This window comes from Penicillium chermesinum (genome assembly GCF_028974085.1).
Source record: "Penicillium chermesinum strain IBT 19713 chromosome Unknown utg000002l:1.0-5270490.0:1.0-5274688.0, whole genome shotgun sequence".
Classification (NCBI taxonomy): Eukaryota; Fungi; Ascomycota; class Eurotiomycetes; order Eurotiales; family Aspergillaceae; genus Penicillium; species Penicillium chermesinum.
The window spans coordinates 2,608,399-2,621,525 of NW_026695312.1; the positions used below are offsets into that span (position 1 = coordinate 2,608,399).

Below are 13,127 nucleotides of genomic sequence, written 5' to 3' on the forward strand. Positions count from 1 at the left end.
GTAGAACTAACTTAGAATCAATTTTCCGAGTAAGCCACAGTGGTCAAGCCTTGGAGTAATTTTCATTACGGGGTCTGCCAATGGATCCATTCTCCTGGCCTGTGCTTGCGCTTAAAATTCAGGACGGGCCCTGTGAAGAATACAGAAGTACGAACGGAATACTCCGTACAGGTAATTTATTCAAGGTGCTTACCAGCCCAACTTTACTGCTGGTGCTACCATGGATCTCGCTGCCGCTAGGGAGCACCCCGGGCTCAAGGGCCATGCGAGGCACGACATGCAAGCGAGGATTGGATGCAATTGCGCTCGTGCTTCTGCTGGGAACCGAACCCCTGAACCTGCGGTCTCGAAGCTCAAGCGGCTCCACTCGGTGGGGACTCTACTTTTATTGCCGAACTACTCTGTACACAAGGGGCGCTAACAGCCGTATGGACAAATTCGAATGGTATGCTTTTTGGTCACGTTCAACGCCTATGAAACAGTAATAAGAGAACCTCAGGGAATTATACATCGCTCGATGCTCATAGCTTCTTGAGGAGCAGCTTAGCACCACTGCTGGTGGGGCCGGGCTTCTCGCCCTCGCCCGATTGTGCCGCTTTCTCAAGGGCCTTTTTGTTCTTCTTCAGGGTCTTGAGCAGCTCCTGCTGCTTCTCAAAATCGTCAGACTCGGCAAGGGCGACAATCACAAACACATTGTCACTGGTGGCCCACTCCACAATCTCGTCCGCGATCTGCTCGTACAGCAATCCGTGGAAATTTAATGGGGGCTGGACCTTCTCGACGGTCTTCTGGGCAGGGTTAAATCGACCACCCTGGACAAGGGATTTGAGTAGGCGGCCAAACGCCACTGCATCCCGTGTCTCGGACTTGGTGCCTGCAGCCTTGGCGACAGCAGCGAGAGCCGCATTCTTGTCGCCGTCCGCTTCAAACAAAACTTCGGAGATGAACTGACACCCAAATGAGCTCCCCATAAGCGTCTCTGCGCGAGCAGCGATAAATTCCAGGAGCGTAGGGGACGCAGCCTTGACGAGCTCCTGGCGACGGACGGTCGCGTCCTTCTTGGAGGTTTCCTGTCTAATATCACGGACCTCCTTGAGAATCTTCTGATCCAACTCGGGCAGCAACCACTTCGCACGGTCACCCGCGAAGGGAAACAACACGGGAATTCGGGCAGTGAGATCAGTCACTTGATACACTAACTCATCGTGACGAGCATCCTCGCTGTCATTCTGGTTCAATAACTCCGGGAAAATAGACTTCGCGCTCAGCTTGGTATCATCGATGACCTCGTAGGCCGCAAGCAGGACCATGTGGCCATGGAGATCACCAGCCATAACCTTGACGGTGTCTCGGTAGAATCGGAGAAGCAGCTTTCGGTCCTTGGCACTAGCGTAGGCAAAGGCAAGACTCATCACCCTCGAGCCCGACGGAGTGAACGCCAGGTTCTTGGCCAAATCTCCCTCCTCGTCACCTTTGATCAATTCAATGAATTCATTCGCTTCAGTGCTGCCGGGCTTGGTGGCCAGGAAATACTGTAACATAGCATCATGTAACATCGTGAAACCAGTGCTCTTCTTCTGAATCAGCTGGTTGATCAGCTCGCGCAGGAAGTTCATGATTGGCGCGCGGCGCTCGGGATAAGCCTCGAGAATCTTGGTGAGATCGGCCGACTTCTCCTTGTCATCTTGGAAGAGAACGAATTCGGGACCGTACCACTCGCGCAAAAGCCTTGTGCGCTGCTCCTTGCTTGCAACTGTGCGGTAGATATCGTCGAGAATCCACGATCCCTCGGGATGACGGATCAATCGCTTGACGTGTCCATAGAACTCCGGGATAATTAAATCCTTTGTTTCGGTATCGCCGTGTACAATCAACTTTCCGACTAAGAACTTCGCATAGCGACTTTGCGCGAGCTCCTTATAGCTACCCTTCAACTCCTGCGCGATCTTCTTTCGCTGCTCGAGATTGCCGTATTTCAGTGCGGTTTGGATAACACGTACAGAGTCGTGCTTAAAGACGAAATCCCGCACGCGGCCGTCAATAATCTCAAACAGTTCCTTGACAAGCTTCTTCCTCTGCTCAAGTGGGACGTGAGACTTGCGACGCAATAGCTCCCACAGTTTCTTGGAACGGGCAATCATATCGGCGTTGGGCTTGGCGGCTTTGCGCTCTTGCTGGAGGGCCTTCTGCTTAATGTGTGACTCGCGCGAGTTGTTGTTGTTGTCTATAATTAAAGGTATTAGCACTTTTTCTTTTCTTTTCATATTTTCTTTTTTTTTTTCAAAGTGTAAGCAGGTAACATACTCTTGACGACTTCTCCATTCTTGCCAGGTTCCTCGTGGCTATCCTCCTCGTCACCTTCAGCCTCTTCGCTAGCATCCTCCATGTCAACATCACCCTCAGGAATATCCTCAAGGTCGTCGAGTCCATCATCGCCAGAATCAGACACATCGTCAATGTCGAAATCGTCCTCGTCTTCCGATTCCTCCTTCTGGGCCTTCTTCTTGGGCTCTTTCTTCGAAGCCTTCTTGTCCGACTTGCTGGGCTTCAGGTCCCTTTTCGATCCTGAAGTCTTCACCGAATCAACCTTGGACTTTTTCGCGGGTGCGGAGCCCTGCTTGGTTTTGGTCCGCTTTCCATTGCGATCCTCCTTGGATTCGACAGGCCTTTTAATACCGGCCATAGCGTAGAATCAATGGAGCGACGGTGTCTCCGTTATAAAATAAAAATAACAAATCCCAAAGGCGGAAATCCAAGCTGAAAATCCTCAGCGTGATGAAGGATAATTTTTTTTGGGGTTGCAGGCGGAGGAAGTTTTTTTTGCCGGTTGTTTGCGCAGTTTGCACCGATAAGGATCGGCTCCAAGTCGATCTTCGAGGACTACTAAAAGGCATGGCCACATTATTTGCTATCAATTATTCATTTGGCTTAAGATCGTTCACTGGGATTCTTTCGAGAATGTCTGATTCATCATTAATTCGCGGCATATAGGTACCGCCGCTGTGATAGGCATGAGCCAATACCCACACCAAGCCAAAGGGGAAAATAGAATGGAGTACTAGTCAAAAACAGAAATGTACAGCGAAATGTAAACGAAGGGAACCCTTCCGACTTCCTATGCGTGGGCCATCCATCAAGACCAAACATATCTCAAACGGGTATCACTCTTGGAATAGGGTGATGCTGCGATACCTGGGACGCCGCAGAAAAAAGAAAATCATTGAGAGGTGTCATGAACCACTTCATCTACTCATTCCCAGTCGAAGCCTGTGGCACTGGAGTCGATGGTTGTATGGGATTCAACTCCGACCCAACCCCGCTTTGGCCGCGTTTTCTGGTACCGGGGATGTGGAATCCAAAGGGAGTAGACGTTTTGCTGTTTGGTGACGACGCATCGGAGGAATCGCCGAATCGGGATAGGAACCCCTTCTTCTTCGGTTTGTTCTCGTCGGTCAATCCGACGTCTTCGAAGACCTCCTCTTCCATTGGTTCGGGCTTCTCGAAACTCGTAGATTGAGTCGCTGGCGATGTGATGCGGGAGAAGCGGGAGTCGAGTGAAGTGCGCGATGGTGCTGCATCCGAGTGTGTCACTGGGGAACGCGCCGAAATATCCTAGATTAAGTTAGCCCCCTGTCCAACTTCGAAGTCGCGGCTTTAGATGATATGCGGCAGAGAATGAGAATTGGGGAGTAGTCGTACAAAAGAGCGACGATAAGAGTCGAAGGACTCGCGTGATATCGAGAAAGGCTCATTATTATCGACGAGATCCCGATGATTGGTTGTGCGTTTCGATCCAGTCTGACGACTCCAGAAGCTTTGCTTCTCAGGTGGAGACGGCTACTATGTGTAAGCGGTGATCATATCCTCAATATTGGCATTTTTGCCGGCGCATTGAGAGGGACTGTACCGGAAGATAGACGCCGCTGTCATTCACGACTGCCGAGACGGTTAATAGATTGTTCGATTGAGCGGGTTCCACTGCCGCAGAATCGCATCAAAGAAATTCGGCGGACAGGCGCATACCACTCATTTTATACTCCGGCGGCTGTTGATCTTCACTGCGTCGGATCGCGACAGGAGACGATTGTGAGCTGGGCGATAGATCAGCCTCGTCGAAGCCATCTGGGCCCGTGCCGTTGGCTTGGGGCTTTCGAGCCAGAAAGTTGCGGAAGGGAGGCATGTTTGAGAATTGTGGTAGTGTCGTGATACAGAAAGATAGGAAAGATTGGCAACGGTGCTTTACCTGCGACTTCACATGATCCAGTGGAGCCCGGATGTGACATGGACGATCAGGACCGATCGCACCATTCGTCGGGCCTGCAATTTACATGGCGGACGCATGGCCGGCATCGACGTCATCCACCCCTCCATTTCACCCTCGGCTCGCCTTCATACAGGTCGAGGAGAATTACTCCTAGCTTTCTTTTAGCCACAGGATGGCTTGGGGCTGGCGCTAGTCTACAAGCAGACGTATGATGTCGATTCTTGCCTTTGCAAAGGCCTCTTGGTATGCTCCAATTCCAGCTTTTCTCGGGTTCCCCGGTTCTGTAGTCCAGTTCCTGGATTTCTCCACCAAGCCCCCGCATGGGTGGCACAGTACATAGGATAACCCGTGGGGGAATAATTCATTCAGCATTCATGTTATGAAGGGATATGATTCTATTTTCAAAAGTCCGAGTGTGACGCCAAACATACAAGGATCATCCCACATCCGTGTCCCTACGCATACGCCGCATTGCCGTTCAATCATACCTGACCATAATCAGCCACTCCTAGGATACCTTCCACTCCAAGTCCCGATCAGGTCAACGCTTCGTCCTTGAACTTCGTCAAGATCTTGTGGATCTCGCGCTCATCGTCCTTCAGCTCATATGCCTTGCCCGTCTCCGCGCTGGGAAGATCCTCTAAGGCCGCAGCCTCGGGCTGCGCGACGTAAAAGCGCACATGAGTCCCGATCGTAACGGCACCGTAGATAGTATTTGACTGCTGAGTGCTCTCGCGGGTGGCCTGGATATTCGCGAAAAGCGTTTCGCTGGCGCTTGCCCATTCCTCGGGCGTCGCTGAGTCGCCTTCTTGGGGCTTGCGGTTCTCAAAGACAATCAATGTCTTGCTGCCGTCGGCGGTGATATGTGCGACCGTGAGATGCGACTTGCGGCCTTCGGGGCTGCCCATTTGGCGCCAGGGGAAGATTCCAAAGCCGTTTTTAGGAGGGAAGTACGTGTAGAGCAGATTTGACCAGAAATTGTCGATCAGTCGCTCGAGGTATTCTTGGCCGATGATGTCCTCATAGGCCATGCTGAATATGACACCCTTCATATACTACGTGAAATCCCAATCAGTTATTCGTCCGAGGATATGAAAGCTGCGGTCCAACTCACATGCGCCATCTTTGGTTGCGCTGGTGGCTGTTCAGTCTCCGGGTTATAGAGCAGGCCCATAGAAGAATCAGGATGAGCGCAAGCGAAGCCCGAAGAAATTGAACTGTGAGAGCGAGTGAGAAACGAAGGCCTTGGACCCCATCATTGGAGCTCGCTGGTATTAATAGCTGAGCTCTTTCAGCCCCCAAACCCATCTGTTCTGAGGCGATGGTGGGAGAGTTTGCTCCACCGCGATGGCGGGGCCGTAGCTGTATGTACACATCTTTCCAGCTTGAAGACGTATGACATTGCCCAGCGTTTCGCGTATCTAACTCTAGTTCCATCATGTTCGACCCTAAGTTCCGAACGGGCAGTCAATTCATGCTCATTCTGCAACAGCTCTCTGGTTCGTGGGCTCATCATGTCAAGGAGGTTCGTCCACTATGTCCCGCCGTATGGCCCCCAAACACTCAGAAATGCAAGGGCTTACCCTTGGAACAGGGGCCGCTACCTTATGAAATGCCTGTTCTTGTAGATTGTGATCATGGTGATAATAAGCTATCAGTGTATACCGGTCACCTCGGCTCCGGGCGACGGTCGCAAGGAATGGCCAGAAGAGGGGAGAAGCCCAAAATGAATAAACATTGACCAGGGAGAAGACGGGGGGGATATACACATCCAGGTCTTACAATCATATTGCTTCCTGGTGAATACTAGGATGCATTGAGATGGATTCCTTTTTGGACGAACTCTAGTGGACGTCATAATGCCAAAAATGGCTGAAATTTTTTAATCTGTAACGGATAACCTAGTGGAAGGCTGACCGCTAAGTCCGCAACCTTGCTTCGGCGAAAGTCAGCAGTGCAGGTGCCTGGTACGAACCCAAGGGTCGTCATTCCACTCGCGCGAGTAATCCGCGACGCTGGGAGGCGTTAAGCAATGGAAGTGACCCTTGAGGGAAGCAATTCTGCAGAGACACTTCCACCCTGGGGTGGCGTCGCCAGATTACACCGTGCTGTTACAAGGAAGCTGGACTATAGGTCAGACAACCGCACCTTCTCTTCTTTTTTTTCTTTGTACCCCTACCTTACCCAATCTTTTTTTCCTCCGCCACAACTGGCTTGCATAGAGGTCTATTTGCACCAACACGAAATGAGGTTCGATTATATGATCCATTATGATGAGAATGTAAACGATTTTGCACCCGGGCTGGATCTCCGCATGGCCCGGTCGCAGTGGATGGGCGATTTCTGACTGAGGATGAGAACCGGGTGAAGTAACTGGAATTTTTTGCACTGGCATCCTGCAATTATTTGCTTCATCATGATTCAAGATTTCTCCACTGGTGAGCATTGAACTACATGTGACAAAAGGCTATGCCTGGCTTTGGATAGTAAAAGAATACTATTGGTAATAGACATTATAGATACAAGAGATCCTGTTATTGTCTAGATCATTATTCTGCTGATCGGACCCATATCCATCTCTAGCTGCTGGTACTCGTGATGGGTGTCCGTTCGTTTATCGAGAGCGGGAGAGGGTCTGAGGTCAACCGCAAAAGAAATTATATACCCCGTGAAAATGAAAGCAACGACTGCTCGTGTTAGGCAATGAAAACCGATGTCCAAGAATCAGAACTTACCCCATTCTAAAACAGCAGCTGCATTCTTCTGCGCATCTCCGACCGCAGCGGTGACTCGAAATGCAAATATGAACACAAGCTCAACAATCACAAACGAAGACTTGATTGCGAAACTGGTCACCAGGGCTGGATCGTATATTTTGTCTGACATCCTGTAGTAAAAGTATTCTATGCAAATAATGGCGGCGCTAAGAAGAAAACCAGTCCTGCTAGGGGTCAGCATCCTTCTGATCGGATAGAGGCAGAAAACACTCACATGAAGACCGCGACGAGGCTATCGTGGATAGACAGATAATCCAGATTATCAAAGAAAGAGAGCAGTACCAGACCAAGACTCCCAATGATCGAAAAAATAAACGAGAGATATGTGCAGGCTTGGCTTCCGTGTGCCTTTCGCTGCAAGAATTGGTAGAAAGAGAGGTTGAGGAAGAACATGGAAACGATGCTGCCAGTCATGAAAATCGGTTTATATTCTCCTGCGCCAATGTCCGAAATGAACCTAGCAATAATAGGTCAGTCAACTGTGCGCGAGACCTGGAGATGCAAAAGACCTACGGTATTGTCTGTCCAGGCCTCATCCTCCCATACCGTGGCTCCCCGAGAGTCACCCAGTGCCCAAGCATCGAGCACAGCATGGCTAGAACTTATGCATTAGGATCATTGTCGATTTGTTGAGCTCTCACAGCAGAGTCTTGCTTACTTAGCCATGTCGACGCAGAGATTATCGGAAACAACCAGAGGATATGGGCGAGCATCGTGTGACCCTGTGCAGCTATACGCTGCCCAGCTCACGAGTGTAACCGCGTAGTTCGAGCGGGAAGGTGAAGGTCAGCAAAATCGACAAGCAAATCGCGCAGAAGGCCTTGCAAAGCACTGGCCCAGTTTTGTATCTCGTTGGAAGTGCCCTTCCCCCCCACCGACCCTTGCGTGGAGAATAGCGAAATTCTAAGGCACCTGAATGTTGATCTGGGTTGGGATGCTCCTTGGTAGGTGGCAGGGTTCTCTTTCTAGATGCTACCCATCGATAGCAGTGCGATACTGTTTACATTTCATGCTAATTCTACGATTGGGTAGAATTCCTTTTCACTCAAGAAGCTGTTTTCCTTCGGAAGATTCGATTGTTTAGAATCGCATCTGTATGTTTGCGCGATGTTGACTCGCTCTGGCGCACCTACGCGTGGCATGTGGGCTTTGGCTTGAGAATGAAATTGCCCTGTTTCTTTCCGAGACAGGAATCCTCCTTGGGGATCTTTTCCATGGACACGTCAAGGTGTAAGGTACAATGTACAGATTGGGTCTCCCTTGCTTCGAGCCTTGTACCTTATTGCGGTGGCGGGAATGCTCGTGGACTCAAAGCGACCGGTAGCTTGTTGCCAAGGACTGTCACAGATGAGGCTATTTTCAGATTTGCGTTCAATTTTGGTTGCAGTCGTCGAGCCTGCAGAAAAAGAGGTCCATCCCAATGTGTTGTTGACATCCATAAATCGCCTGGAGTGGCTTAGTACCCAAGTGGGGTGCGGACTCTAGAAATGGAGGCCGGTCCGGACACCGTCAGATTATCTTCCTCCAACTCCCCCACCATAATCGCCACACAATGAGCACTTCAGAAGACAAGGGAGACAACTACACATTGCGAGCCTGGGAAGTTCCTTCGCGGCGGGCCCGGGCATCCCTCCCCAAGTCGAGCCTAATGCTATGCGCTCGGGGAACAACTACCCAAGTCTCGTGGCGCGAGGGCTAAACGCTAAACTGACCGATTTGACTGTATCTGGCGCAACCTTGCTGAATATCATAACGGAGCCACAAACCGCGCCATCAGGAAATTGCACCTTTCCGCCCCAGATCCTGTCTCTTCCTGAAGACGTGAATTATGTGTTCGTCACTGGCGGGGGAAATGATATGAGATATATTGGCAACATGATCGATGATGCGTGGAATGCATCGGACATCCCCCGGTTTGACCTGGGCCCTCCACCGGTGCTCGGCTCTATCCCGCCAGAACAGCTGGCCCAGCGAATGGGTGAAGCATTGGATGCGATACACCAAAAGGCGCCCAATGCGCGCGTGTTTTTCGTCGAGTACCTCGCCCTACTTGGCCCCGCTACGAAGCCGGGGGTGCACATTTCATTTAATCAAGAGCGAATAGACCACCATAGCCGCGTGGCTTTGGAATTACGGAATGCCTATGCGCTAGCCGCTGAGCCACGGTCTGCATGGTGCGAAAGAGTTCCTATTCACGATCTGAGTGCGGATCACGTTCTTGGGACAGATGACCCGTGGGTGGAGGGATTCAGTATGGAGGCTCTGCGACGGGGGAATCCCTGCCATCCAAACCTAGCGGGTATGAAAGGAGTCGCTGGTATTCTTCTCTCACGAGTGAAGGAAGCGGTCGCGACGAGACCGTGAGCAACACTTCCGGGATTCTCTTGTCGCAAAGGACCTTTGTAGATATTGAATACAGCCCATGATATAAACAAAGGCTAGAGCTGCCTGTTGTTTTCGCTATATAATTAGTTTTTCCTATCCCTTTTCACTTTTGCGAGGAATAGCATGAGTAAATAATCTATAGCCTTCCAAAGTTATTCGACAAGATCGATGGCGCGGTTCTCCCGCATGGACAAATCAGCCGCAAACACGATCCGCAACGATCGAACAGCAGCCTCCATGTGCGCAAAGAGATCTTTGTCTTCAGTAATTGCGTCAAGCAGATACTGCTGCTCTCGAGCACAGAGATCGTTGTGAGTAAAGTCATCTTCCATCGAAAGCATTTCCTCTTGTGGACGCCCATCGATAACGGAGTTCAGCCGCAGCTTCGACAGCTTAGTGTGGTTATCGACATTGGCCGAATCCCCCTTCCCATCCATGGCGATTGAAACGGATCCCCTTGGTCCAATAACGTCTTTCACAAAGTACGCCGTTTCCGACATCATCGGGCCCCATCCAGCTTCATACCAGCCAACAGACCCATCTTCAAAGATAATCTGCAGATGGCCATAGTTCACCTGACCGTCTGCTGGAAGTTCGTCACTGAGCCGGAGTCCCATCCCACGGACCTGGACAGGCTTGCTATCCGAGATTTGCAGCATGACATCGACGTAGTGAACGCCGCAGTCTATGAGCGGGTTCTTGGCGTCTTGGAGCAGTCGCTTGTGGATCGCCCACTCGTCGCCGGACGAGCGCTGGTTCAAATTCATGCGCATCACGAACGGCGGCCCGAGTTGCCGCGCCTGATGGATGAACTGAACCCAGCTCGGGTGGTGGCGGAGAATATAGCCGACTACGAGCTTGCGCTTGGTTTCCTGGGCTATTTGGACAACCCGGGTTGCTTCCTCGACTGTTGCCGCCAGGGGCTTTTCGAGAAAGACGTGGGCCCCGGCCTTCATTGCTGTTATGGCGAAATCAGCATGTGTTGCTGTGTGGGTGTTGATGGAGACCACATTTGGCTTCAGGGCCAGTGCTTCGTTGAAGCTTGTTAGGACGGGGTAGTCCTTCAGTTCATCCGGAAGCTTTTTGATTGGGCTTCGGTTGACCAGGCTGATGATCTTGTAGCCGGGGTTGTGGTGGTAGGCTAATGCATGGCTGGTGCCCATCTGGCCAATGCCGACGACCACTACAGTTTGAATGTTCGCCATTTTTCTTTTCTTGTGGCTAACGTTTTTGGGGTATAATTTTGATGTAAGACGACGCACATCTGCTTCTTGTTGGAGAAGTGTAAGAAACAAGAAAAGGAAAAGAGAAAGAAAAGAGAAACAAAATGAAACGGAAAGTTACAGATAGCAGCAATCAAAAATCTGAAATACGAGGAAGAAATCAATAGAAATTCATTGTCCGATGACTGATTTGTTTCATTTTTTCCACTTCAAGTTTGTCCTCGGTGCCGCATGCGGGGTAACTACCGCTGATATGTCAGCCTAAGATACCTGGAGGCATCGAGGCCCAAAAGTTTCGAATATTGAGCCTTCCTGTGGAATGTAGGCAAATCTTCCAAGGGTAGTGCTTATTATCAGTACATAGAAAATGCAGTTTCTCTTTCCCAGGCGTGACAAATATGGTTATATAGGAGCAAAGGAGCGCTGCCAGTACATAGCATTCCCAGGTCCACAGATGGTCAATCAATGTATACTCGCAATAATCAGATCTTTTTTTTCCAATCTAAATAAGCTACCACCCGGCTCACATTAGGGCATTTCCCGGCCTTCGCATTCATGTCGGCGCCCAGATTCAGTAATAGTAGCATACCGTCCTCAAAGTCTCTATCAATGGCCATGTGTAAAGCGGTCCAGCCATGAGAGTCATGAGTGTCGATGTCAAGGTCCGGTTCATGCTCCGCCCGGTGGTCTAATAGCAGCTGCAGCATTTTGCGATCTCGGCGTAATACTGCCCAGTGTATCGAGGATCGATTATCGCAATCGGATACACCTATTCGAGCACCATGGGCGAGTAGCAGGCGAAGGACCGACTCGCGGCCTTCCATTGCTGCATAGATCAGTGGTGTGCGTTTGTCGCTGTCTTGCTGGTTGATATCGACATTCCCACTCAAAAGAAGCACTCGCAGAACTTTCTCATTGCCTCGTGCAGCGGCGATGTGTAAGCTGCCAAGCCAGCCGTTTTTCTTAGATTTCGTTAGTATTCCCGAGAGGTCGTCATAGTGAAAAAGTGGTGGGTTCTTGTTTGGAGTGTCAGTTCGTAAGTCTGAGTCCGAGTTTCTTCTCTGTAGTGCGCCCAGAAGACCCTGTTCGTCGTTTGTTTGTGGTAAGTTGTGGCTTGATAGACGGTTCGTTTCACTCCACGCCATGGGATCCAACGGTGCCACTCCTTCGGATGAATACCCTAAGCCAGCTGTGCCGGGAAGATATGGAGCCGGATGCTCATCGGAAAGAAACTGATCAAATGTATTCATGGTAACCCCGATATCTCCCAGCTCAACTCCGTCTAGCGTGACGGGATTCTCGACGAGGGATGAGCCGAGTCAGCAGTCATCGTCGAAATGGCACCGGAGCTTTCTTTGCTGGCTCCCGAGCCGCGCGACATTTGGGAAGATCCATTGTGGCTGAGATCTGAGCCTGTAAGGATTTCGTCTGCCTCTCGCCGCTTCTTCTCTGTGGTAGTTTTATTAGTAAGGCCAGTTCCCACGACCTCGGGAGGCTAACCCCACTCACCGCGAAACTTGCGCTGGGCGAGCCTGTTCTGTAGCCGGCGGCGCTCCAGCGGATCGGCTTGCAGCTGCTCTTGAAGATTCATCGCTTAATGAGGGTGTGGACTCTAATAGGCCCGGAGGGTAGCTTTGCCCAAGGATGGAAGCTGGAGTGGATCGCGCAATCCACCCGTGGGCTCATCCGCGGGATGGGGCGACCTCCTGCTCACGCGCCCTTCTGCTTACTGGTTTCGAGACAATATTCAAATACGGAATGTTTCTCGGGCTACCCTCACAAGTAATTGTGCGATCTGCAGAATGCTCATTGGACTAGAATAAACCTGTCAACTATCGTGATTTTATTTAATCGTCATCTTTCTTGATTCCAGGGTCCTCCGCATCTCCCACAGCCTGATCTTGCAAAATATCATGAATTTTCACACCATCGACGATTCCGACTTTATAGATCACAAATACAAATGCCGAGAGATTAATACATGCAGCAAATAACGACAGCTTGACTGTGACTGCACCAGACAGGGCGGAAGAGTTCATAGAGTTAATGCCATACAAGATCGCCTGCCCTGTGCTTTCAACACCTCGCACAGCTGTGCTGAGACGGATAATGTCGCCACCATCTCTATTGATCGTTCCGACGAGCCAGTAAAGACAGTCGCACATGAGGTTAAGCCCCACAAGCGTCAGGAGATAGACACGATCATCTCGTTCCGAATCCGTCATCTAGCCAGTCCTAGACCGGCGGAGTCTCCCTCCTCTCGAACTCCTTGTCAACAAACATCGCATAGATGTACGGAGACAGCTGAAAGGAATAGATCAGACCGAAGGAACAAAGTTGAACTAATGAAAAGATATTATGGTGAAGATAGCAGCGTTGTGACCTCTGTGCGATCATGGCAGTTGCAAAGCACCATGCACTGGAATCTATATATAGTTTCCACTTGAGAGATTCTTGTCCTAGCTCCTAGCTTCTAGG

The 13,127-nt window shown here is 50.6% G+C and overlaps 8 protein-coding genes across 8 annotated transcripts; 1 reads left to right on the plus strand and 7 right to left on the minus strand.

Annotated features, from left to right (window-relative positions):
* Positions 1-521: 521 nt before the first annotated feature.
* Positions 522-2,683, minus strand: N7468_001817 (uncharacterized protein; the record flags this gene model as incomplete). The annotated part of the gene is made up of 2 exons (XM_058471114.1): positions 522-2,224; positions 2,305-2,683. The coding sequence occupies 2 exons, from the start codon at positions 2,681-2,683 to the stop codon at positions 522-524; spliced, it is 2,082 nt and encodes a 693-aa protein (XP_058334255.1).
* A 563-nt stretch (positions 2,684-3,246) lies between these two features.
* Positions 3,247-4,180, minus strand: N7468_001818 (uncharacterized protein; the record flags this gene model as incomplete). The annotated part of the gene is made up of 4 exons (XM_058471115.1): positions 3,247-3,612; positions 3,700-3,837; positions 3,908-3,936; positions 4,024-4,180. The coding sequence occupies 4 exons, from the start codon at positions 4,178-4,180 to the stop codon at positions 3,247-3,249; spliced, it is 690 nt and encodes a 229-aa protein (XP_058334256.1).
* A 620-nt stretch (positions 4,181-4,800) lies between these two features.
* N7468_001819 (uncharacterized protein) lies at positions 4,801-5,438 on the minus strand (the record flags this gene model as incomplete). The annotated part of the gene is made up of 2 exons (XM_058471116.1): positions 4,801-5,319; positions 5,379-5,438. The coding sequence occupies 2 exons, from the start codon at positions 5,436-5,438 to the stop codon at positions 4,801-4,803; spliced, it is 579 nt and encodes a 192-aa protein (XP_058334257.1).
* A 1,367-nt stretch (positions 5,439-6,805) lies between these two features.
* N7468_001820 (Frag1/DRAM/Sfk1 family protein) lies at positions 6,806-7,754 on the minus strand (the record flags this gene model as incomplete). Its single annotated transcript, XM_058471117.1, has 5 exons — positions 6,806-6,951; positions 7,000-7,205; positions 7,256-7,498; positions 7,555-7,636; positions 7,700-7,754. The coding sequence occupies 5 exons, from the start codon at positions 7,752-7,754 to the stop codon at positions 6,806-6,808; spliced, it is 732 nt and encodes a 243-aa protein (XP_058334258.1).
* A 940-nt stretch (positions 7,755-8,694) lies between these two features.
* Positions 8,695-9,405, plus strand: N7468_001821 (uncharacterized protein; the record flags this gene model as incomplete). Its single annotated transcript, XM_058471118.1, has 1 exon — positions 8,695-9,405. The coding sequence occupies one exon, from the start codon at positions 8,695-8,697 to the stop codon at positions 9,403-9,405; it is 711 nt and encodes a 236-aa protein (XP_058334259.1).
* A 173-nt stretch (positions 9,406-9,578) lies between these two features.
* On the minus strand, positions 9,579-10,631 carry N7468_001822 (Gfo/Idh/MocA family protein; the record flags this gene model as incomplete). Its single annotated transcript, XM_058471119.1, has 1 exon — positions 9,579-10,631. The coding sequence occupies one exon, from the start codon at positions 10,629-10,631 to the stop codon at positions 9,579-9,581; it is 1,053 nt and encodes a 350-aa protein (XP_058334260.1).
* Positions 10,632-11,131: 500 nt separating this feature from the next.
* Positions 11,132-12,240, minus strand: N7468_001823 (ankyrin repeat-containing domain protein; the record flags this gene model as incomplete). Its single annotated transcript, XM_058471120.1, has 3 exons — positions 11,132-11,931; positions 11,994-12,098; positions 12,159-12,240. 3 exons carry the CDS (start codon positions 12,238-12,240, stop codon positions 11,132-11,134), a joined length of 987 nt encoding a protein of 328 aa, XP_058334261.1.
* Positions 12,241-12,496: 256 nt separating this feature from the next.
* N7468_001824 (uncharacterized protein) lies at positions 12,497-12,874 on the minus strand (the record flags this gene model as incomplete). The annotated part of the gene is made up of 1 exon (XM_058471121.1): positions 12,497-12,874. The coding sequence occupies one exon, from the start codon at positions 12,872-12,874 to the stop codon at positions 12,497-12,499; it is 378 nt and encodes a 125-aa protein (XP_058334262.1).
* Between the last annotated feature and the right edge of the window lie 253 nt (positions 12,875-13,127).